This window comes from Squalius cephalus, assembly GCF_949319135.1.
Source record: "Squalius cephalus genome assembly, chromosome: 1".
NCBI lineage: Eukaryota > Metazoa > Chordata > Actinopteri > Cypriniformes > Leuciscidae > Squalius > Squalius cephalus.
This window is the reverse complement of record NC_137122.1, coordinates 18,143,053-18,169,408: the sequence shown is the minus strand read 5'-3', so window position 1 is coordinate 18,169,408 and position 26,356 is coordinate 18,143,053. Positions and strand designations below refer to the sequence as shown.

The following is a 26,356-nucleotide window of genomic DNA, read 5'->3' as shown; positions in this document are numbered from 1 at the left end:
TCAAGTACTTAAAGCACAATACAAAACTACTCCAAACAAACAAAATGAAATGAAACTGAATGAAATTAAATAAACAATCCCCCTCTGATTTGGATCATAATGGTACAGTCCAATTTCCTCTGGAACGGTACAAGTTTGGAGGCTGATGCCCCGCCTCTCCCTTTGTTTGCTGACACATGGAATGCGGCCGTTCACTCCATGGACCAGAGGAATCTAGGACTCAGGTAGAGTTTAACAGCAAAGAAGAATATAAGTAGTGTGCACTAGGGATGGGGAAATGAAGCCTGAATCACTGAGGCTTTCCCATGACTGTTCCGGGAAAAGATTCAAAGCTTCGAGAGTGTCGAGAACAGCGCCACCTGGTGCTTATTTAAAATAAAGCAGCCAGAAGCCTGTGTTAGAAGCTCTGGCAGATGAAGCAACCACAACACACTCCATAGTTTCAATGTTATGTGTACAAATAAAAGCCTTACATGTTTGTGTTTGATTTGTTCATTAAATAAATTCATTTTCCCTTTAAAGTGTGACAATAAAATATAATAGCTTATAAGCTTATATGATTCAATAAGATTTAATGTAGGCCTCTCTCTCTCTCTCTCTCTCTCTCTCTCTCTGTGCGCATGTGTGGAGTGAGTGTGGAAGGAGCCGTTTGTTGGGAGTAAAAGAGTCTCCTTGGTTGAGTGAGATTTATTTATTTATTTTCTTTTCACTTATTTATAGTTATTAGGTTTAGGTTAGTTTTTGTTTGTTTTTTTCCCCTGACTTCGGTCAGAGAGGGAGGATTTAGGGGTCAGAGATGGCGGATCTCTCACAGTTAACCATCAAACATGGTTGTAAGTGTATGCCTGAGGCCGCGGTGTCAGTGGAGGATTGTCTGATAGCCGTGAGTGCGGCGATCGGTGGCGCAAATATCAAATCTGCCTCCCGTATGAACAAAGCAATTGTGTTTTTTCTCAGTGAAAGCCGCATGGTGAACGAATTAATTGAAACAGGGTTGATAATCAAAGATATCTTTGTGCCTGTTTTGCCTTTGTCAAGCCCAGCCAAGAAAGTCATTTTATCAAACATACCGCCGTTTGTAAAAAATGAACAACTAGAGCAAATACTCCAGAGGTATGGAAAAATAGTAAGTTCAATTAAAATGATTCCTCTTGGGTGTAAAAGTCCGGAGATTAGACACATAATGTCGTTTCGGCGTCAGGCTTTAATGATTCTGATTTCTCAGAGTGATCCATTGAATCTGTCAGCGAAGTTGAGTATTGAGGGAAAGGATTACACTGTATTTATCAGTTCAGAGTCAATGAAGTGCTTTGTGTGCGGTGAGTTTGGACATGTCAGACAAACTTGCCCGAGGCGAGATAAACCAGCTCCGGCTCTGGTACCGGCTGTCGGTGCGGAGAACAGTGAGAGGGCGGCCGGCGCGGATGATGCTGCGACCGCTGTGGCGTCAGAACCGCAGCGGGACGGAGCGATCTCTGCGCCCGGTGATCTGCCCGAGGGGACTGGGGTGCTGGAGGCCTCTGGAGACGGCCTGGAGGAGGCTGTTGAGGAGGAAGCCGGCCCGAGTCATGCTCCCGCCGCAACGCAGCCGGAGACGAGCTCGGGACAGGTGGGTTTGCAGCCCATGCCCGAAACCGAATTGAGTTGCGATGGAGGACAGGCGCAGCCTGGTAAAATGGAGAGTGATACTACTACTGAGGAATTGTCTAAACAGGGTAAAGATGACTTTTCATCTCAAGCCTCGTTGGATTTAATGGATGACTCTGAAAATGAGCATGATGATACGGATCTAATGAGTAATTACGGGGAGGATTCGGAGCTCATCTCTGGAGGTAAGATCAAACTTTATTCACTTCAGTAGATTAATCACTTTTTAGATACTACAAAAGGACTGCGTAAACCGAGAATTGATTCGTTTTTCCCTGATGCAAAATTGTTTTTATTGTCCGGCGCCTTGGCTATGAAGAAGGCTTCTTTTGAAGAGCTTGATAAACCAAAACGGTACCATCTCAAGAAACTTCTTAGCAACGTTAGAAGTTCTTTGAAATTGCAAAGTAAAAAATGAGTATGTTTTGGTTGTCAAATAACCCTTGTGGAGTTTTTTTATTGTGTGGTTATCTTTTACTCTTTTTCATGGCACCTTTGAAATTTAGCTCTTTAAATATAAATGGGTGACGTGAGGCTTTGAAAAGGACTAGTCTTTTTGAGTATATTTTTATGAAAAAGAGTAGTGTTGTTTTTCTACAAGAAACTCACACGGATGTTAATAATCAAATCCAGTGGCAGAGTGGATGGAATGGACAGGTTGTTCTGAGTCATGGTTCAAGTAATAGTGCAGGAGTGGCTATTCTTCTTGGAGCTGAGTTTAAGAAACAAAATGTGAACGTTTTTGAAGTTCTACCAGGTAGAATGCAGAGAGTAGATGTTGCGTTACATGGGCTCGATTTTTCACTTTTCAATGTATATGCCCCCAATTTTGGGACTGAACTTATACTTTTCTTTGGGAAACTTCATACAGCATTAAGCAGTGTCCCACAGGGGAGAATTATTGTTTTGGCTGGAGATTTTAACTGCACTTTAGATCACACAGTGGACAGAAATCATGAAGAACCTCATAGGCCGTCAGCAGAAGTTTTTAGAAAATTGATAATTTATCATGATCTCGTGGATGTTTGGAGAGAAGCTTTTCCTGATGTAAAACAATATACGTGGACAAAAGTAAATTCAAATAGGGTTTCTGCAGCAAGACTTGACAGAATTTATGTTCAAAGAAGTTTTTGTGAAAAGTTTCTTGATAGTTCTATTATTCCTACTCCTTTTTCAGACCATCATTATGTGTCTGTCAATATCACTTCTGCACAGAGCACATTTAAATGCCCCTACTGGCGCTTTAGCAATAAGCTTTTGCAGGATCACCACTTTGTGCACTCTTTTACACTTTTCTGGGAGATGTGGAGAGAGAGTAAGTCTCAGTATAAATCCCTGAGTCAGTGGTGGGATATTAGTAAAGTTCAAGTTAAGATGTTTTGCCAGAAGTATACTGCACATAATAAGAATACTCTTGGAAGTGAAATGAGAAAACTTGAACAGGACATTTTGCAGCTGAACATTGAACAATATGATGGAAGTACTGTCGAAGTGTTGGAAACTAGGAAAATTCTTCTCCACAATCTCCTGGAAGAGAAAGCAAAAGAGACTCTGGTCCGGGCAAGGTTTACATCCTTTAATTGCATGGATGCCCCAACATTTTTTTTTTTTCAATTTGGAGAAGAAAGTTGTTGATAGAAAAACTTGAAGTCGTCTGAAACTTCCTGAAGGAGGTGAAACAACTGATGAACATGAAATAATTGCTCAAGCACTGCTTTTTTATGAAAACCTTTACAAAGCAGAGCCATGTGATGGAGAAATAACAGAAACACTTCTCCAGGATCTGCCTCATCTGATGGAGAGTGATAAGGCCAAGCTTGATCAGCCTTTGCACTTAAGTGAATTGACTGTTGCTATTACAGACATGTCTGCTGGAAAGGCTCCGGGATTGGATGGCTTAACGGCAGAATTTTATAAACAGTTTTGGTCAGTGATTGGAGAAGACTTGTTCTAAGTTTTCTTAGAGTGCTTTGAAAGAGGCACCTTACCGCTGAGTCTACGAAGAGCACTTATCACGTTGCTACCCAAGAAGGGCGATCTTGCGGATATAAGAAACTGGCGACCAGTGTCTTTGCTTGGAGTGGATTATAAGATTCTGTCAAAAGCATTAACTAATAGATTAAAACTCCATATATCGACAATAATTCACCCAGATCAGTCATTTTGTATTCCAAAACGCACAATATTTGATAATTTGTTTCTGCTTCGTGATTTGATCTCATTCGCCAGAGACAATAATGTTAATGTGGGTTTTTTATCTTTAGATCAGGAGAAAGCTTTTGATCGTGTGGATCATGAGTTTCTTTTTAAATGTTTTGAAGCTTTCGGTTTTGGTTCTGTTTTTAGTTCTTATGTTAAATTATTGTATACTGATGTTTATAGTTTCTTAAAAATAAGTGGTTCACTTACAAGACCTTTTTCAGTTGGCAGAGGCATACGGCAGGGATGCAGTATGTCAGGTATTTTATATGCCATAGCCATTGAACCATTGCTAACTTTTCTGAGGCGTCAACTTTGTGGAGTTTCAACGGCGGGCGTTTTTACATCAGAGATGGTATCCGTTAAACTCAGTGCTTATGCTGACGATGTCACTGTCATAATAAGATCCAATGAAGATGTGCGTGAGCTGGAAGTGGCTCTTGAAATGTATCAAAAAGCCTCCTCAGCTCGAGTCAACTGGGAAAAAAGTGCATCGTTGTTATTAGGCCAATGGGAGGAAGAAGGTAGACCTGTTCCTAAACTTCCTCAGCGCTGCCCCTGGAGTTCAGAGGGGTTTAAAGTGCTGGGGGTCTTTCTTGGAACAGAGCAATACATGCAGAAAAACTGGGAAGGTGTTTATGAAAAGGTGGCTGGTCGTTTACAGAAATGGAGATGGATTCTTCCTCAATTGTCATACAGAGGGAGGGTTCTTGTTATTAATAATCTAGCAGCATCTATGCTGTGGCATCGCTTGACTGTTATCGACCCCCCGAAGGAACTATTACAAAAACTACAGAAAGACTTTGTGGGTTTTTTTTGGGATGGTTTCCACTGGCTTCCTTCAGGAATCCTATATTTGCCAGTAAATGAAGGAGGTCAAGGACTGATTGAACTATCAGCTAAAATCAGAGCCATGAGACTAAAGTCTGCCAAGAGACTGCTTTTTTCTAGAGATTTTATCCCTTGGGTGTCTTTTGGACTAACTTTACTAAGATCCCTTTGTAGTGGTGATCTTGATAAGCAACTGTTTTTGATGTCACCGTTTATTGAAAATGTCACATTTGGTGCTAATTTTTATGCATCGGTTTTGAAATCTTGGGAAGTGTTTAGGTTGTATAGGTCTGAAAATGATCATTATGGCTTGAATGAACCACTGTTTTTTAATCCTTTTTTAGGAAATGTTTGCGTGTCTAATAGTATAGTTAAGTTATGCATGAAGAAAGGCTTTACTAAAGTGGGGCACTTGATTAATGTAGACTCAAAAGAGTGGAGATCAGCAGAAGATATTGCCAGTCAGGTGGATTTGAGGTCTGTGAGGGTGGTAGAGCAGCTGATTTCAGGGTTGAAAGCTGCTCTTCCTTTTCCTCTTTTGCAGTTTGTAGAGCTTTCTCTAGAGGGTGGGCCTACACATCTTGATTTTCCTGATTTAGGTGTGTGCCCTGGAGTTTGTCCTGAAACCAGGCAGGTTGGAAAGCTGCTAAATTTTGAGAGATTAAAAGGGCTACTTTTCCACTCTGTGGGGAAAAAAGACATGTATCAGGTCTGTGTAAAAACTGCGTATTTTAAGGATCTTCATGACAGAATTGATACAAAATGGAGGGAAAAACTCACAGTTGCAGATGATATTTCTCCTTCTTGGAGGCTCTTTTATAAAAGTCCTCTTCCAAAACGTTCAGGTGATTTGCAATGGAGAATATTACATTGTGTGAGAGCCACTAATGCTTTTGTGTCCAAACTCAACTTGAATGTTCTGCCCTTGTGTCATGCCTGTAATAGTCATGAAACGGTCTTTCATGTTTTTATTGAATGTCCAAGGTTAGTGCCACTTTTGGAAGTGCTGGAAAGAATTATTGATGGGCTGGGTTTTGAGTTTAACAAAGTAATTTTTATTTATGGCTGTAAGTATTCTAAAGTGAACAAGGATCGCTGTACTGTTGCTAATTTTATACTTGGGCAAGCAAAATTAGCTATGTGGAAGACTTGCAGACTTGCTCTGGAAGGAAGAATTGTTAAAGTTTTGACTCTGTTTATAGCATTTGTTGAATCAAGAATAAGGGCAGAATATATATTTTTTAAAACTACTGGAAATATGGGTGAATTTATGAACAAATGGTGTGTAAATAGCGGTTTGTTTATGTTTTGTGAAGAAAACTCTTTATCTTTTGTTTGGTGAATACTTTTGAACATTTATTGTATTAATGTTGAGTGTGTAATGTAATTTTTGATTGAGTAAAGAATTTTAAACGTCTCTCTCTCTCTTTCTCTCTCTTTCTCTCTCTCTCTCTCTCTCTCTCTCTCTCTCTCTCTCTCTCTCTCTCTCTCTCTCCTCTCTACACACACACACAATGAATAAGGACATTGTCTGATAGGATCATCTGTTATTAAATGTCTATCAATAATTGTAAATATCAACCAGACTGAGGCAACAATGACTCGTTAAATACGATCTGAAGTTCGAGCCTTCTGACACCCAAAGTGAAACGCGCATGTGACTGGACAGAAAGTGAGGCTTCGTTTGTCATCGATCACGTGACTCTAGTAAACCAATAGACGCCTCGATACGGGGCTTCGCTACAAATTGTGTCGCCTTTGTGATACACGCATTGAAGCTTCAGTGTCATGTAACATCACTAGTGTGCACTCTTCTATACCTTCAAACTTTAATAAACTCTTAACTTGATAACTGGTCCTGTGGTTATTTCTTTTACTAGGGGAATTTAAAATAATGTAACAAACCATATTAAATTAAACTTCAAAAACAATTTAAATCATGGTAGAGGTAAATGTGAGGTGAGCTACGCACCCGTCACATGGACAAAAAACGTCCTCACGTAATAATCTAGAATACTGTCTAACACTTGATGGCTGCTCTGTTAAGTCTTCGTTGTCGGTTAGGAACCTGGGTGTGCTCTTTGATATCTTTCATTTGAAAGTCACGTGTCTAGTATCTGTAAAACCGCATTTTTCCATCTTAAAAATATATCTAAATTACCTTATATGCTCTCATTGACAAATGCGGAACAATTAGTTCATGCTTTCATGACATCAAGGCTAGATTATTGAAATGCTCTACTGGGTGTTTGCTCTGCACGCTTAATAAACAAACTACAGCTAGTTCAAAACGCAGCAGCTCGAGTTCTTACCAGAACCAGGAAGTATGACCATATTAGCCCGGTTCTGTCAAAACGGCATTGGCTCCCTATTAAACATCGCATCAATTTTAAAATATTGCTGATTACTTACAAAGCACTAAATGGTTTAGCTCTGCAGTACTTGAGCGAGCTCTTAACGCATTATAGTCCGTCACGTCTATTGCAATCTCAAAATTCCGGCCAGTTGATAATACCTAGAATTAGGGCTGGGCGATATGGAGCAAAAAATATATCTCAATATATTTTGCTATATCTCGATATACGATATATATCTCGATATCTTTACAGGAAAAATAACCCCCCGAAAACTACTGCAAAAACAAATATGCCAAATACCACAAAGTCTTTTTTTATTGAAGTGCAAATAGGTAGGCAGTTCATGTAGGAACAAAGTGCTTCTGCGACATTTAAAAAAAAAAAAAATCCCTGTATACAAAAATAATAATTTAACTGTAAAATAAAGGAAGAAATAATACATATTGCACTATTTTTAATAAACCTGTATAGAAATATCATTACTAATTTTGGCAAATAAATAAAAAAAAAATGCCACATATCCCCCCAAAACTGCACAACTGTAGAGTAAAACATTAATTTAAAAAAAAAGTGATAAAAATGCATCTAAAAATTGACATGATTGTTACAAAATCACACTGTCTGGGGCCTCTGGGGAACTCAGAACAACTGCTAGCATAAAGTTTAAGGTAAAAATAACTGCCATTAAATTACAGTATCTTACTACTATGCACTTAGATAAACTGTTCATTCATTACATCACTTTACCTCTGTCTTTATCCACCTTTATCCTCTTCTCTTCTTTTTGACACTGTATATAGCAGAATAGGTAACTTAGGCTAATGCTAATTTATAATGTGTCATGTAAATTCGGCCATCCGTCACAATCAGGAAACGTTCACCGTGTCTAGACCTGGCGCGAGCTGCCAGGCCCGTTTCTACAGGGGAGCATGTTAAGTGTGAGTGTTTTAAGCGCCCTCAAACAAAAGCAATGCGGCGAGAGGCGACGCTACACAAAAAATTACCAACAACAACTGATCGCGCGCGCGCTGTTTCTGACGCACTTCAAGCACTCGCTGGGCGGGGAAAGATTGATGTGCCTGACCGAACTCGGGGGACTTGGTTGAATGAGACAACACGCGAGGGGAGGGGGAACAAAAGCAAGGAGGCGGAGGAGGGCGAGGGCGAGGGCGAGCGCGAGCACAACACAGAGAAGGCAAACAAGCAAATTGGCGAAATCAGAATTAAATATAAACAATATATCGATATATACGATATGTCAAAATCCATATCGAGTTTAAAAAATATCTCGATATATCGTAAATATCGAGATATCGCCCACCCCTACCTAGAATATCAAAATCGACTGCTGGCGGTAGATCCTTCTCCTTTTTAGCACCAAAACTTTGGAACAGTCTTCCTAACATTGTCCAGGAAGCAGACACACTCTGTCAGTTCAAAGCCAGATTAAAGACACATCTCTTTGACCTAGCTTTCACATAATACATTATAAACTTCTATAATTTAATGTTAGGCTGCATATAGTAGGTCAGCCGGAACCGGGAACACTTCCCATAAATCCTGATGTACTTGTTACATCATGAGAAGAATGGCATCTACGCTAATTTTAGTGTCTTTGTTTATCCCGAGGTTCTCCCGCAGCCTGCCGGATCCAGGCCGTATCCAGATCTGACGAAGGACCTTTGCTTGGACCCGATGTCAACGCAGTGCTGCAGAGCCAATTAGTCTCTCCCTATGGAGGATCCCACTACCACTCTACAGATAAAGTGTCGTCGGGAATACTCCATTTGCGTATCTACCCCGAATTAATAAAATAAAATAAAATAAAATTCTGAATCAAAAGGAAACACCAGTAATTTGTTTAGGCTTAGTTTGTAGGGAATTACAAACCTGCACACATATATTCAAACGCACATAACTATGGAACCAATTCTTAATGCGCATGTGAACGCCATCAGCGTTTCTCACAGGATCGCGTTTAAAGTTTGTGTAGAGAGAATGGTGTCGTCTTGGTGGTCCCTAATTTAATAACAAATGATCGTTGCGACGGAAGCGAATCAATCAAAACTAACTTTAGCTGGAAAATAACTTTATTAAAGAACCGCTATAAAGCCAAAACAGTCGTATATTAAATGATACGTTTTAGATACGTTTATACGTAATCTACATTTGTTAAAAGTGCTATATAAATGAAGATGACTTGACTTGACTTGATCGCTTTTACATTTTATCTCCTATATTTTTATATTTTATTTCCTTTTATCACCTAATTTTAACCTCAGCAAATCAGCACAGTGCTCAGACGACAAAGTTAGGATTACTACAAAAACGCAGAATTCTTTTACCCGACCAGCTTACATTTCGGGGAAAGGAAAACACAACTGCCTACTGTTACGTCCAAGGACGTATTCATTTGTGTATTGTATACCAAGAGTGTTATTTGCCAGTGCATATGTTTCTTTCTCTCTCTCTCTCTCTCACTCTCTCTCTCTCTCTCTCTCTCTCTCTCTCTCTCTCTCTCTCTCTCTCTCTCTCTAACTGTGTCTGATTAGTAGAATTGATGGCTACCACCTGTGCTCGTTACCTATGAGCGCTGCCCGCGCACTGATTGGTGCATGTCCTAAGGAGTCTAATATAAAACCGCAGAGAGAGCGCTGAGGAAGGAGAGAGACAGCGTGGCGTTTGAGATTGTTCCGCTCTCCAAGTCCAGACGAGCGAGTTGCGCTCTGTGGTGTATGTTCACAATGTGTGTGAGAATGTGCCTCTGTAGCTTTCGTTATTTATGATTAGACACGTTTTTATGGGTAACGTAGGGGGGAGAGGATACCCATTACTTTTCTCCTGTTTATGGATTAGTTAGGGAGTGAGGGAAGTTATATGTTTTGTTTTGCTTTTCGTTTTGTATAGGTAAGTTAATGTTATCCCCTTTGTAGTTAGAGGTATTATTTTGTTTTCTTTTGACTTGGGCCCTCCTCCCGAGGTAATACTTTTGTTTGAATTTATTTTGTAATATGTTTCTCTACTTTATATCTTTCTTTTTATAAACGCCTGCTGACGTTAAATAAAAGGCAGACACGCCATGATAAAATAAACTTGTTTTATTAATTTTTCTGTGACTCTGGGACTGGAGAGCTGGAGATTCTCAAAGTCTCTCCACTTTTTTTGTTCGTCGTTCCCTATTTACCCCTAGATTAAGGGGAAGACGTAACACTACACTCATAAGGATAAGAGAGAAAATGCCTCTTCTGGAATCTGCTTGCGTCACTAACTGCCACAGACTTTTACAAAGGATTGCAATTCTTGAAACAAAGTTACTTACGGGACCACCAAACCAGACGGAGCACACAACAGAGTTTCGTCATGCCCTCAGCATACCGGTGAGTCCCATGAAACTAGTGCTCCTCGACAGGTAGAGAAACAAGCCGATTGACTTACAAATCGATGGCACAAACAGGGAGCGAGACCCAAAGGCACTCGAGACATCAGACTGTCACAAGCCTCACATATTACCGCAATAGCATCCTCTACCACCTACCACCGCCTATACTTCTTGAGAACAGATTTGAAATACTAATGAATGTAAATGAGGAATCCCCAAATGTGATGAATGTGATCGAACACAGACTGATTGGGCCAGTAGCTAACACTGATGCTAACTGGCGCTCAAGGTCGAGCAGACAGCGGCACTCAGCTCAGAGCGCAGCCGAGCCCAGGACTCTGATAGTGGGGGACTCCATAATCATAATAATACATTAGCGGCAGGGATACAACTACGTGCTGCCTTCCACAAGCAAGAACTTCTGATATAAACAGGGAACTTCAGAACATTCTGATGAAACATAAGACTGCAAATCGACTCATCATACATGTGGGGAAGAATGATATTCATAAAGAGCAGTCAGAACTCCTTAAGAAGGATTTCCATGAACTTTTTGAAACACTTGAAAGACTGAAAGTTTAAACATTCATCAGTGGACTACTCCCAGCAAGAGGAACAAACAGGTTTTCACGACTGCTTGGGCTTAGTACATGGCTGCAAAAAACCTGCAATATAAAAGGAGTGAACTTCATTGACAATTTCAATCTTTTCTGGAGTCAGAAACAACTATTTCATCGGGATGGCCATCACCCAAACAAACTTGGCTCAAGAGTGTTAAAGGACAATATCTAGTTCTCCCTCAATCATCCTTCTGCAGTGTGAGTGTTTGATTATAGTGTAAAACATCCACGTTTGGTAATGCTGATCAATAGTATTGTTGATTGATTAAATTAAGTATCCCCAACTGAGCAAGCCAAAGGCAACAGTGGCAAGGAACCGAAAAACTCCATCAGGTGACCTAATGGAGAAAAAAAAAAAACCTTGGGAGAACCCAGGCTCAGTCGGGGGCCAGTTCTCCTCTGGCGTTTATGAAGTAGAGACCGGATTTAACTGTAAGATTAAAAATTATATAAATGCCTGGCTGAAGAGATGCGTCTTTAATCTAGTTTTAAACTGGGAGAGCGAGTCTGAGCAACGAACAGTATCAGGAAGGCTATTCCAGACTTTTGGAGCTAAATGTGAAAATGATCTCCCTCCTTTGGTTGATCTGGATATCCTAGGTATGACCAAAAGCCTCAAATTTAGTGATCTTAAAGAGCGCGATGGATTATAGGGCGATATAAGATCCGTTAAATAGACTGGAGCTAAGCCGTTTAGGGCTTTATAAGTCAGTAGCAATACCTTGTAATTAATACGGAACTTTATAGGTAACCAATGTAGTGATGATAAAATTGGTGTTATATGATCATATTTTCTTGATCTAGTAAGAACTCTAGCGGCGGCATTTTGGACTAACTGTAGCTTGTTTATTGAGGATGCAGGACAACCAGCTAATAAAACATTACAGTAATCTAATCTCGAGGTCATGAACGCATGAACTAACTTTTCTGCATCAGAAACAGATAGCATATTACGTAGCTTAGCAATATTTCTAAGGTGGAAAAAGGCTATTTTGGTAACATATGAAATATGATTTTCAAAAGACAGGTTAATATAACACCCAGGTCTTTTACTGTAGAGCAGGGATAGACAACTCCGGTCCTGGAGGGCCACTGTCCTGCAGAGTTTAGCTTGAGCCCTGATAAAAACTCGCCTGCCTGTATCTATTTAGTAATCCTGAAAACACTGATTGCCTTGTTCAGGTGTGTTTAATCAGGGTTGGAGCTAAACTCTGCAGGACAGTTTAAAACTAGATTAAAGTGGCTATCCCTGCTGTAGAGGATAAAGTAACAGGACACCCTACTATGTTAAAGTTGTATTGTAAGAGGTTTTGTGGGCGATTTTTTGAACCGATAAGTATAACCTCTGTCTTTTCTGAATTTAATAAAAGAAAATTGCGCATCATCCAATCTTTTATATCTTTAACACACTCTGTCAAATTGGATAATTTAGCGTTTTCATCCGGCCGTGATGAAATGTATATTTGCGTGTCATCAGCATTACAATGGAAACTAATTCCATGTTTCCTTATAATATTTCCAAGTGGCAGCATATATATTGAGAATAATAGAGGGCCTAACACAGATCCTTGCGGTACTCCATAGTTTACTGGAGTTATGATCGATTTTTCTCCATTTAAATAGACAAAATGGTAGCGGTCAGGTAGGTATGATCTGAACCAGCTTAATGCTTGTCCTTGAACACCGGTATAATTGTGTAGTCGATCTAAGAGTATTGTGTGATCTATAGTATCGAACGCAGCACTAAGATCAAGTAAAACTAATATTGAGATACAGCCTTGGTCAGAAGCTAAGAGTAAATCATCTGTGATTTTAACAAGCGCAGTTTCAGTGCTATGGTGCGGTCTGAATCCAGACTGAAACTTTTCATAGATGTCATTTTCTTGTAAGAAAGAGCCTAGTTGGGCAGACACAACTTTTTCTAGTATTTTGGACATAAAAGGAAGATTTGAAATGGGTCTATAATTTGCTAGGTTATTTGGGTCTAATTGTGGTTTCTTAATGAGTGGTTTTATAACTGCCAGTATAAATGTTCTTGTAACATGACCTAAAGTTAAAGATGAGTTAATAATATTGAGGAGAGGCTCTTCCACTATAGGTAACACTTCTTTCAGTAGTTTAGTTGGTATGGGATCTAATAAACATGTTTTTGTTTTAGAGGAAGTGATAAGTTTATTTAACTCTATTTGTTCTATAGTTGTAAAGCACTGTAATTGTTCTTGCTGGGTGATAATCGAGGCTGAATTATAAAGCGCGATTGAGGATTGAATGTTTACAATTGTGGATCTAATGTTTTCTATTTTCTCATTGAAAAAATTCATGAAATCATTACTACTAAACTGTAACGGATTATTTTGTTCAGGTGACGCTTGTTTATTTGTTAGTCTAGCCACGGTGTTAAATAAAAATCTTGGATTGTTTTGGTTATTTTCTATTAGTTTGCGGAGGTGCTCAGCCCTGGCTAATTTTAGGGCCTTTTTATAACGTGACATACTGTCTTACCAAGCGATTCTAAAAACCTCTAAATTAGTTTTTCCATTTACGCTCTAAATTACAGGTTTCTCTCCTTAGAACACGCGTAGTATTGTTGTACCATGGTGCTTTAATTTTATCTCTGACCTTTTTTAGTCTCATAGGTGCAACAATATCCAATTTTCCAGAGAGAATGGTGCTTATAGTGCTGGTTAGTTCCTCTAGTTCATCTGTTTGTTTAGGTTCAGGCAGCAGCTGAGACAGATCCGATAAGCAATTTGAAAAATTATCTATGGTGGATGGAAGGATTGTTCTGCCTAATCGATAACGCGGCGCAGCATGATATATTACCGGGGTACGTAATATGCAAGTTACTATGTAATGGTCAGTTACGTTTTGAAAGTTGTGAAAACACTATGGAGGATTTTTTTCTTTTGCTATTTGAGCAAATTGGAACACAAAATTATTTTAATATATTATCTCATTCACCGCTATAGAATTTAAAAATATTTTTACAAATATTATATACACACCCCGAGGGCCTGTGGTCTTTCCCGACTCCGCCCCTGGCATTAGTTCAAGTGTACTTAGGCCCCGTTTACACAATGGGAAAACGCAGATATTTACCTGCGTTTTGGCCTGTCATTTATACGAAAACACCGTTTTTATCGCAGAAAACGATTATTTCTAAAAACTCCGGCCAAAGTGGAGATTTCTGAAAACGCCGGTTATGTGTTGCCGTGTCAACTGGGAGAAATGAGGTTTTAAGTTCTCAAACGTCACATTATGCGCCAGAAAATGCTTACGTCATGAACCTCGCGCCATGTCTGTTGTTTTGAAAGGAACAGGAAGTCACTTGTGCTATTCGTTGTTGTCGACTTTGAGGATTCTGATTGGCTTGCATGGCTGTATCCTTCTCCCTACACTGCCGCCCATAGGTTTGGCATAGTTATGATGGCGCTCGACGGCGTATTTATGCGGGTTAATGTAAACGACAACTTTTTATCGTTTTGTCGGGGGGGGGATCCCCCAATTTTGCGAGCCTCTGCCAATTTGCTGTTGGCTGATTAGAAGTCAAAAGTTCATTTCAAAACCCTAATTAAGAAATGTAACAGGTTGGATTAGATAACATTTAATTATGTGAAATAAGCATTAGACTTCGTCAGGGTTTCTCAATAGGCGGCCCGTGGGCGACATCTGGCCTGAGAGGAACAAGTTTGTCCCACGCTAATTTAAAGGTTGTCATGGTAACGTCAGAGTAAGCACATCACTGGTGCAAAAATTAAAACGCAGTATCTGCGTCAAAGCTGTCAATGGTTGGACATCACAGAGGCCTGATAAGCAGGCTAGCTGCTGTCAATCCAAGACCCGTTTACATGTTCATGGTTATTTTGAAAAAAAGACATTTCCCTTTGTTTGTGTCCTCCGTTTACACGCAAATGGAGAATTGCCTCTAAAAACGATTCTTTCTAAAAACTCCAGCCAGAGTGGAGATTTTGGAAAACTTTGCATGTTTGCATGCGTCAAAAGTGTGACCTATGTTTACATATTCATTTGGCTATAGTGATCATGGATGCATTCAGAGTAGCAGTCGCATTTATGTTGGTGCAAACCCTTTTCGTCTGTTTGCATTCAAGTACAGCTGCTCTATTATGTCAAGGAGCAGAGACAAATGAGTGCTCGGAGGTCAGCACACCAATCAGAATCCCTAAAATAGCAACAACGGCATATGTAAACAAGCAGGTGTGCACAATGTTATTTTTAAACAGAGAGGGTGAAATGTCCGTTTATGAAAATAGCCAGCCACGTGTAAACCAATGGGGATTTCTTTAAGACTGCAAGGGAAGCTCGGCTTGTCAAAAAAATTCATGGTCAAATATGTACTGTGTTAACATTTTATTGACTAAAAATGCGTTAGAAAACATTCATCTCAAAGACGAGATCGTTCAGAATCCGCTACATACAGCAGGTCGACTGACACGATTTACTTCTCATACATTCCCATAGCGCAATGTCCATTGAACTCTATTAGTAACGACGGAACTTGCGACCATAGTTGGCCAACGATGCTTTCGGGAAACACACCCCTGAACAGTTTTTTTCAGCGCTTCGAAACTAGACGGTCATTGGATAAATGCTGCGATTATGTCCCGCCCACTCTGGGGGTGAATAGAGAGCCTAAGTCCCGCCCCTCCGCTTCCGGCTCATGGGACCTTATTTCGGAAAAAATATGTATGGAAGTCAATGGCGAGAGATAACTTATCTTTTTATTCCGTCTGAACTGTGCACTGAACTACACATATGATGTTTGTCAATTCAAAAGGTAATTATGAAAGTCAAGAAAGTCGCAGTTTGTCATAAAACAGAAGAGTAACGTTTAGTTTTATGTGAAAATCGCTCAATGAACTACATCTCTCGTCTCTCACTATGTACGTCACAAGATCCGTTGCTCGTATGTGTGTATTCTGGCTCAAAACACTCAGGCATGACGGCGTAACGTTACGATTATAATGTAAGACTATAGAAAAAATTACAGACGTTAGCTTCAGTAAAGTTAGCTTCATTTATTGAGAGAAAAGGTATGACGTCGCATGTGCGCCTTCTGGGTTTGTAGTCTTTGTAATTACGTATTTTCACAGTCTTATACCTCAGCAGTTTTACATCAAGCTGCGACTTTCTTGACTTTAAAATGTATCTTTTAAATTGACAAACATCATATGTGTAAATCAGGGCACAATTCGCCTTTGGCTAAGCCACACCCTAGAATGTAGATTGACCAATCACAGCGCAGCCAAGAACGAGTTCCGACAGAGGTCCGACACTTTTTCACAGCGCTCCATTGACTTTAACGCAGGCGTCTCATATTTTTGGTCTCGGCAAGCTATTACCGTCGTAGTTTTATCAAAAATATGGTTAAACGTTGTGCCTGGGGCATTTGTAACACAGATACGCGTTCCCCAGAGAGGTTGGAGGGGGGTGTCTGTTTTTTTCCCTTCCCAAAACCGAAGTCAAATCCTGACAAGTGTCGTCTTTGGATTAAACTGTGTGTGTGGACGTCCTCACAGTCAGCTAAACCCCTCAAGGATCAACAAGCGCACTTTTGTGTGCTCTAAGGTAAATTTTGCTTTTAACCTTAACGTTACTGTGAAGTTATACCAGTTAGACAGTTTTAGGCTATGATTTCGGTTCTCTACCCTAATTAATGAAGAATCAAGGTGCTAGCAAGCAAGCTTGGCGATAGTTTAGTTATCACGTAAGTTAAGTCAGGATTGTATGTTTTGACTAGCGGCTGGATGTTAGCTAACTTTGTTATTCAAGATACAGAAACATAACGTTAACGTTATCCTATCTTGAATAACAAAGTATCTTGAATAACAAAGTTAGGTAAAACAAACAGCATAAAACTGTCTAACTAGTATAACTTCACAATAAGGTTAAAAGCAAAATTTACCTTAGAGCACACAAAAGTGCGCTTGTTGATCCTAGAGGGGTTTAGCTGACTGTGAGGACGTCCACACACACAGTTTAATCCAAAGACGACACTTGTCAGGATTTGACTTCGGTTTTGGGAAGGGAAAAAAACGGACACCCCCCTCCTCTCTGGGAAACGCGTATCTGTGTTACAAATGCCCCAGGCACAACGTTTAACTATATTTTTGATAAAACTACGACGGTAATAGCCTGTCGAGACCAAAAATATGAGACGCCTGCGTTAAAGTCAATGGAGCGTTCTGAAAAAGTGTCGGACCTCTGTCGGAGCTCGTTCTTGGCTGCGCTGTGATTGGTCAATCTGCATTCTAGGGTGTGGCTTAGCCAAAGGCGAATTCAAACGAGATCAAAATATTTGTTGTCTCTCGCCATTGACTACCATACAATATTTTTCCGAAATAAGGTCCCATGGTGGTCGACCGGAAGGGGAGGGACTTAGGCTCTCTATGAGGAGTGGGCTGGCCCGGACTCCGGGCTTCCGCGTGATGATTGGAGGGGCTGCATCTCCTTTTGATTGACAGCGATTTCATACAATAAAAAGTCGCTGCCGCTGAAGCTATTGGAGAGCTCAGTCCCATCGTGGATTTTTCAAGTGATAGTCAAAAGAAAAACTGCTGCTACCTCTTTCTTGGTATTTGCTTGTCGAAATTGCTAGCCATTTTTCATAATAGCCTACATTTCACACAATTATACATTTATACCTTTATTATATTATTACTTATCCTATTATATTTTTATAATATTATTACTAATAATTAAAACAATAATTATGAAAATAATTAAAAATAGCCTATATATTATTAGCAGTATTATTATTATTATGTTTTTTTTTGAATATTTTTTATTTTTTATTTTGACCAACACAGAACAATACAAAAAAGCAACAACAACTTATAAGGACAAAGAAGGAAAAAAAAAAAAAAAAGGATTTTAAAACCATTGTTACATCAGTTCCTCCAGTTTTATACATAGGTTAACTATGTTACACATATATTTCTGGGCCAGTGGGCACAGGCAATATGATTATCTCACAAACAATGAAAAGGTCATAACTTCAAACTGTTATCCTTGACATTTGACAGGTAATTAACCCTCAGACGGTCCTCGTCATTTCTGACCGAACAATTTTCTGTTTTGAATTTCTAAAAATCACAGCTTCATCAGAATGTTATGAAACTTGGTGACTTTTGTGGCATTAGGTATGTGAATACAAAAAAAAGTTGGGGTCATGATCCGAGCATGCTAAGTGGTCGTAAAAAAATAGTCACACTACAGGCCTTCGTTCAAAAATGACCTACCCATAGGAAATGAATGGGAATTTGACAAAAAAAAAAAAATCTCAGAATTTTTGTGTGTACAATCTACAAATCGGCCACAATCTTAAAAAAAAGTACACCGCTGTAAAGGGGTGACACTCTACAACATCATGAGTGCAAAAAAGACACACCCACCTACACACACACACATACAAACACACTTTTATACACATACACACCAATAATTTTGATTACAAAAAAACTGTTTTGAATTTTTAAAAATCACAGCTTCATCGGAATGTTACAAAACTTTTTGACTTTTATGGCATTGGGTATGTGAGAACACATAAACAAATTAAGGTCATGATCTGAGCATGCTAAGGGGTCGTAAAAAAATAGTCACACTCATGGTCTTTGGTCAAAAATGACCCCCATAGGAAATGAATGGGAAATTGACCAAAAATGTAAAAATGTAAAAATAAAAAAAATAAAAACATTTTTTTTCAATATTATTTTACATAAAGTGTTATAATTGAATGAATTGCATTTTTTTGTTACAAATTCTGTAAAAAAAAAAAAAAAAAAAAAAAAGTAGTAAATGTGTCCACAAACAGCTGGGGAATTCACATGCCTCTCCATAGAGAGCCATCTAGTGGTTACACAATGGTTCTACGCTTTCTCTCCCTACTCTCACCAGATGGTGTTAATCTGCTTAAAACATTTTTTTTGAAGGCCTAGAGACTCTATATTAAACTAAAATACTGCATTTAAAAAAAAAAATACATATATATTTATAAAAAAATGGTTTATTAATTTCAATGGCAAAAATAGACCATAAATATTGCATAAATATTAATAAATTCAATCAAATTCTCTCAAAATACTAAATTAAAAAGAATAAATAGTATAGAACAAAAATAAATTGCATTGGTTTTACTGGGATTGAGGAAGTTTAATTTTTAGGTGTCCGGTCACTTCTGACCGGGAAGGCCCAGGGTGTGACTCCGAAAGGAAGACCTTCTGAGGGTTAAAAAAGGTTTCCCAGGTGGATTCGAAGCCAGCAATGCTATCAGAAAAATTGTGTCTAAGTCTCTCTAAATGCAAAGTGCTAGAGAGTTCAGAAAGCCAGGATTTAAAAAGTGGTTTTGATGCCTTTTTCCATAGACAAAGAATATTTTTTTAGCTATCACCATTCCATATTGGACTGCTTTTTTAATTTGATGACTGAACCCACGAAGTGAGTCAGACCAACCAAAAACAGCAATTGCTGGATCAGGGGCAAGGATACAAGAATAAGCCTTAGAGTAGAATCTGAAAATTTCGCTCCAAAACTCATAAAGTTTTGGGCATGACCAGAAAAGATGTCCCAAGGATCCCTCTGCAGATTCACATTTGTTACAGTTAGAGGAGATGGGGCGGTAGAATTTGTTAAGCTTAACCCGAGAATAATGAAGCCGATGTACTACTTTATATTGGATAAGTTGGTGTCTTGAGTTAATAGAGCATTTATTTATGACCTTGATAGACTTTTTCCAATCCTCATTAGTAATTTGAATACCTAAATCCTTTACCCAGGAATCTTTCAAATACAGGGTAGATATGTCTAACTGACCAATAAAAACATCCATAAAATGAGAAATCAAATTAGAGGCATCAGGGGAGAAAGAAAGTAATTTATATATATCATGTTCATCTGCTAATAGTTCAAAGTGGGAGATAGATGTACGAACATAGTTTCTCAGCTGTAGATATCTAAAAAAGTGTGATGGTGAAAGATCAAATTTCTGTTTCAGCTGAGGGAATGTGGCAAATTTACCATCCATGTACAAGTCTCTGACAGTGACCATTCCTTTACTGGACCAAATCGAAAATGTGGAGTCAATGAGTGATGGCTTAAAGGCTTGGTTATAAGCAATAGGGGTGGACAATGAGGTTGATGGCAACTTAAATGCCTTCCGGACCTGACACCATATTTTGAGAGGGCTGCTTACTATAAAGTTTGTGTTGACCACTTTTATGGATGGTACAGGCGTAGTATTATTATTATTATTATACTTTATTATATTATTATTTATACCTTTATTATATTATTACATTTATACAATTATAGCTAACTCTGCTGGCCATAGAGAGGACACTGGTCAAGTCACTGGAAAAGACGCCTAGTTGGAACGATATAGGGTCACAGAGCATTTTCTTGAAAAGGAACGTTGGGAAGAATTTACGTATAAATAAATGGACAATTTTTATGATGTAGGCCGAAAATGAGCTTCCCCCCTTTGAAAGACCAGCAGCCGCCACTGGTGTAAACGTAGCCCAAAACTCATAGCATTTCACTGCATAATTCATGAATTGGTGTTGTGCGGCAAATTGTCTGGAAAATGAAAGAGACAATGGATACTGTGACTTTATTTGCGCAAGTTCTGGTCTGCAACATCGCCTTTTCTTAGCCTTCATGGAGGAAATGTCTGCAGAACGGCATGATCTTTTGCTGCACAATGATGTCCGATGGCTGAGCAAGGACCGTGGCGTGTGCTGGAAAGAGTGTGTGAACTTCAAAATTAACTTTGTTGAGGAACCCTGGACTACGTGGAAACAGATGCTACACATTGAAATAGACGGAATGATATTTATTTAAAGGGGTGCTATTATACTTTTTCAACTTAAGTTAGTGTGTAATGTTGCTGTTTGAGCATAAAAAAGATCTGCAAGGTTACAGAGCTCAAAGGGAGATATTTTACTTAAAGGTGCTCTAAGCGATGTTGGGTGACGTCACTTCTTGTTGACGTTCGAAGTATTGTCAAACAAAACGGTGGCTAGCTCGACCCTCCCCCCTCCTCATCCCGTCCCCTCCCATCCCTTCCATGCTTCCTGAAACAGACATGAACCATTTAGATAAAACAAACTGGATTTACCCACCTGTAAAAACCAGCAAAAACAGAGCCACCTGCATGTCGTATTGGATGTGGTCCAGGCTGGGCCAGTTTGTTTTTCTTGCCGTTTGTGAAGCCTGGGGTGTCTACAGAGACCACTTTTTTTTACAGTGTGTTCAGGTGACAGGCAGCGGATAGTGATGTTTGCTGGATGTGAAAAAAAAAAAGTTTTGGCCTAAAAAACGTGTGACATCACTTAGAGCACCTTTTAACAGAGTCCACGTCCCAAGAACTACAACGTGATTTTTTTGGGACCTTATGAAGTCTGGATGTTCCTCATTAAAATAACCCCCGCCCATGGAATATGCAAAAAGACTAAAAAAAAAAAGGTACATTTAACAAAAAGTTAAAATGTTTATCTGTTTGCTTCACATTTCACGAAGGACAGCTTCCTGAACCACAATGCAGGCTATACACACAAAAGCTTCTAAAAACTTGGTGTGTTTCCACCGCAGGAATCAGGGTCAAAATGAAGTTGTGGGTAAATATTTCTCCCTCAGAAAGTCCCTGCTTGTGATGTAGTACTTTTTCAAAGTTCAGGAACTTTCAGGGGTGGGACTTTGTTTCCAACATGCTGATTGGATGAGTTCATCCCGCATTTTGATTGGTTGACTCCATGCAGCATTTTATTTCAACCACCATTTGTTTTAAATCTGTCGCGGTGCCTTTAGTAACAGTTTGCTATTCAAATCAACAATGGAGTTTAAAAAAATCACCGATTGACTGAAGACGAGGTTCAGGGTTTTTTTAAGCTTAGTAAGGTTTTGTAAGGTACTTACAGTGTGTTTTATGTGGGTCCCATCTCACGTGAAATAGAGGGTAATGAAGCAGCTGATCGTTTGGCTAAAAAGACTCTTAAGTCAGACCTGCAATGGACAGTTCTATTGAGTAAATGGACATGAAAAGTGTCATTAAAACAGGAATCAATAGGTTATGGCAAGGACAATGGGAAAAGGAGACCAAAGGTCGTTTTTTATATAAAGTACAGAAACAAGGGTGGTTGGAAGCGAAGGGGAGAACGATTACAAGGCTTAGAATTGGACATGCAGGTCTCAATCATCATAATCTCAGTCGTTTAGGTAAACACGAAACACCCAGCAAACAGGGGACGTCCCCCGGACGTTTCGAACGTCCCCTTAGGTCCGCATTAGGTCCGCTTTGTAACGTTCCCGAGCGGACGTTCGGAGGACGTCCGCATTTGGTCTGCTTTGTAACGTTCCCGAGCGGACCTTCGGAGGACGTCCGCATTTGGTCCGCTTTGTAACGTTCCCGAGCGGACCTTCGGAGGACGTCCGCATTTGGTCCGCTTTGTAACGTTCCCGAGCGGACCTTCGGGGGACGTCCGCAATTGGTCCGCTTTATAACGTTCCCGAGCGGACCTTCGGGGGACGTCCGCAATTGGTCCGCTTTATAACGTTCCCGAGCGGACCTTCGGGGGACGTCCGCATTTGGTCAGCTTTGTAACGTTCCCGAGCGGACCTTCGGGGGACGTCCGCATTTGGTCCGCTTTATAACGTTCCCGAGAAGACCTTCGGAGGACGTCCGCATCTGGTCCGCTTTGTAACGTTCCCGAGCGGACCTTCGGAGGACGTCCGCATCTGGTCCGCTTTGTAACGTTCGCTGATGGACGTTCTGAGGACATTTGTCCGGGCCAGTTTGTGAACATCTCCCTCACCTGCCATTTCCATGACAACACAATCCAGTCGCCCATACCTTTGATTTGTATCATTAGACCGGACATCTTGCAACTCAGACAAACGAATGATTAAACTAAAATATAAACCCATATTGGATTTAAAAGGGGATTTGTTTATCCTTTAAATTAACTGTGATAATGGATTTTATCTAAAAAACATGTTTTTTTGTTTTGTTTTGCAGATTGACGTTGTGTAGTTTTATAACTGCAAATAAACTATAGTAAAAATATTATTTAAATTAATTCTGAAATTAAGTTAATTTAAAAAAAAAAATTAGGGCTGTCAAAAGATTAATCACGATTAATCGCATCCAAAATAAAAGTTTGTGTTTGCATAATATATGTGTGTGTACTGTGTATAATTATTTTGTATATATAAATACACACACATGCATGTATATATTTAAGAAATATTTGCATACATATACTGTAAATATAAATATAATTTTTTTATATATAAATTACACATTTTTCTTAAATATATACAAGCATGTGTGTATTTATATATACAAATTTAATTATACACAGTACACACATATATTATGTAAACACAAACTTTTATTTTAATCACAATTAATCTTTTGACAGCCCTATAAAAAATGTTAGTGTTTTAAATGTAATGTTAAGATAATAACTTTCATGTTACTTATAACTTCTATCACTAATTAAAGATGAAATCAAATCACAAGTCTGTTTTCAGCCAATATAATTTAAACATCAAAAACATGAGAGGTTGAATCTCAGGAGCTCTAAAATAATGCATCGACTTCACATGATGAATGCAGCCAAGGAAAATGTGAAGAATGGAATAGCACATGCTGGAAAGAAAGTGGAAAATAACACAGGTAAGACAAATGTATCCTAATTTAGGCTACCTGTAAAAATGTTGGTCAGGAGATCGAATGACTGGTTTTATTCAAAATAAGTTATTTTAGGAAAAATATTATTCTAATTATTGCACTTAAGACTGATAGCACATTACATTTCAAATGACAAAAAAAGTGTCATATAGCTACACACTATAATTTTGGCAGAATGCCTTCCATAACACACTAGCAAGTTATGATCAAATGCACCTAAGCGAGTGACGTCATTCATTATGGCACGCAGCATGTATCCATGTATCCATGGCAACGCTCAGCTGCGTAGTGACAGTTAACGGTCCTCTTCAGACGCGGCCTTGTGTTTTCCCTTTCTTCTGTCTAAAAGGTATTTTTAATTTTTATATTAGTATAAATTAGTTATCGTAACCACTATACATCATTACATATTATGAAAATTTGACCTTTTAAAACGTTTGCTGAAGTTGTCCGCCGTGTACCACTGCTAACCGTTATGCTAACACTACGAAACTAACGTTAAATGTAGCTGAAATGAGACGACGTTATATTTCACATATTCATATATAGACATATAAAATCATAACACTACTGAATGTGTTAATTTTGTTGTTTTAGATGCCAGGGGGAAGAATTGCCAATGGACTAACCACAGCTGACCGACCGAGACACACACACAGCTGCCAGCGCGTTTGAAGACACACACACACACACACATGGAAAGAGCACAACACCTTTACAATTGTTCAAATAAATACTTTGTTCCTTACAACGTGTCTGTTTTCTTTGGTTTGCCAGAAGTAAAATAAAATAAAATGATAAAAGGATGTTAAAAGGACTTCTAATGAACGTTCTGTAAAGGTCCCCGAATGTTTTCCATACGTCCCACGAAGGTCCCTCGGGACGTCGCACGACGGTCCTGCAAACGTCCTGCGAACGTCCCCCGCGACGTCCTGCTAACGTTTAAAGAACCCTACACGAAAACGTCCAGAGGACGTTCGCAGAGAACGTTCAGGGACGTTCTAGGGACGTCTTTTTGTTAGCTGGGCAGGACTATGCTGTGACAAGAGAGAAACTGTAGATCATGTATTATTAGAGTGTGAAGCAGGACAGGAAGAATAATACTGTTAGAACAAGTTATCGAATTTAAGAACAACCAAGAATATACAAATGTATTACTCATTTTATATGTGTGTGTGTGTGTGTGTGTGTGTTAGCTTATAAATCCGCATTGAAGCTCCACACCCCAAACAGTTGGTGGCGGTAATGCACTAAATTGGTATGCCAACCGCCAATAAATTTAAAGAAGAAGAAGAAGAAGAAGAAGAAGAAGAAGAAGAAGGAGAAGAAGGAGAAGGAGAAGAAGGAGAAGGAGAAGGAGTCGTCTGAGGTGAGGAGAGCGGTTTACGGTATTTCTCATATCTACACGACCATCAAACACACTTTATACAGTTTGATTAAGCGACAGACTCATTTCTGTATTATTTTTATCGATCACAGCGATACTTGTGCGTCTTTCCTGGCGTCTTCCTACTGAAATAAACATTTAGTGCAGCAGCAGCGAGCATGAGGAGAATATGTGGAGTTCATTCAGACCTGAGCGATTTTGTGTTCGTACGCGAGAGTAAACCTGTATCGCAGATGAATCATCCACTTGGCATGCTACGCATATAGGCCATATTTATGTGATATTGTGTCATAGATTCTCTCCAACGATGTTTCTCCTCTCTTATGTCTGAGCTTAGTTTTATACGTGATGACTTGTGTGTTTTTTAAACAACCGTATTCTGCTTGCTTCTAATTCATCTCTCTCTCTCACACACACACGACACCACTCGTACCTTACGAAAAATAATATTAATAAAGTTCGGTCAAGTTGAAGCGAATTATAAAGACATTCGCAGCCTTCATTGCACAAGATAACCCAGTAAACACAGAACGTTCCCATATGGTTCCCATTTGGTTATTTTTTTGGGAACCAAATAAGAACGTGGAACGTTCTCTGTAGGTTTTATTTTTTATAACCTAAAGAGAACCTTCCCAGAACGTTTCCTGCAGGTTATTATTGTAATATACGTTCGCAATACATACATGATATGGCATAAATCCAGCAAAAAGCGCTCCCTAGTGGTTTACATCTCGTAGAAAACACTTGTGCTGAATATTATTACTATTTCTAAACATTTTGTTAACAATTACTACATTAAATATAAAAACATTAGACATCACAGTAGTTTGAAACACCGAAACAACAGCACTTAAATAGCCTATTAATAACTGCATATTAATATATTCACATACTGTATATGAAGCACTGTTAAATATATTGAAATACATTTTGTATATTTGAAATGCATTTAAAAAATACTTAGAACATATAAGCTTATCAATTGTTCCTTGTGTTACTGTAAATTTGTGTATGAGAAAATGTTTAAAATCATATGTAGTTTTTGCTGTTTTGTTTCTACACCACGTTTAGCATTTCTAAAGGTAGACCTATATTATATTATAATGTAGCCTATATAAATGACTTCATTGTTTTACATTTTCAATGCTTTCATATTCTCATTCCATTTACAGTTTGCGATGGCCACAGACCTATCCACTTGATAATGTATCAAGTTTCAGGATATTTTAG

General features: G+C 39.0%; 1 protein-coding gene across 1 annotated transcript in view; it reads left to right on the top strand.

Annotated features, from left to right (window-relative positions):
* Window positions 1-1,183: 1,183 nt before the first annotated feature.
* LOC307171157 (uncharacterized protein) overlaps window positions 1,184-26,356 on the top strand; it is a gene marked incomplete at its 5' end in the record, with an annotated part of 38,231 nt that continues 13,058 nt past the window's right edge. Inside the window, 3 exons of the mRNA XM_079892615.1 lie at window positions 1,184-1,832; window positions 21,639-21,664; window positions 25,025-25,127. Coding sequence (XP_079748741.1) covers window positions 1,184-1,832; window positions 21,639-21,664; window positions 25,025-25,127 — 778 coding nt within the window. The remainder of the gene's footprint in view (window positions 1,833-21,638; window positions 21,665-25,024; window positions 25,128-26,356) is intronic.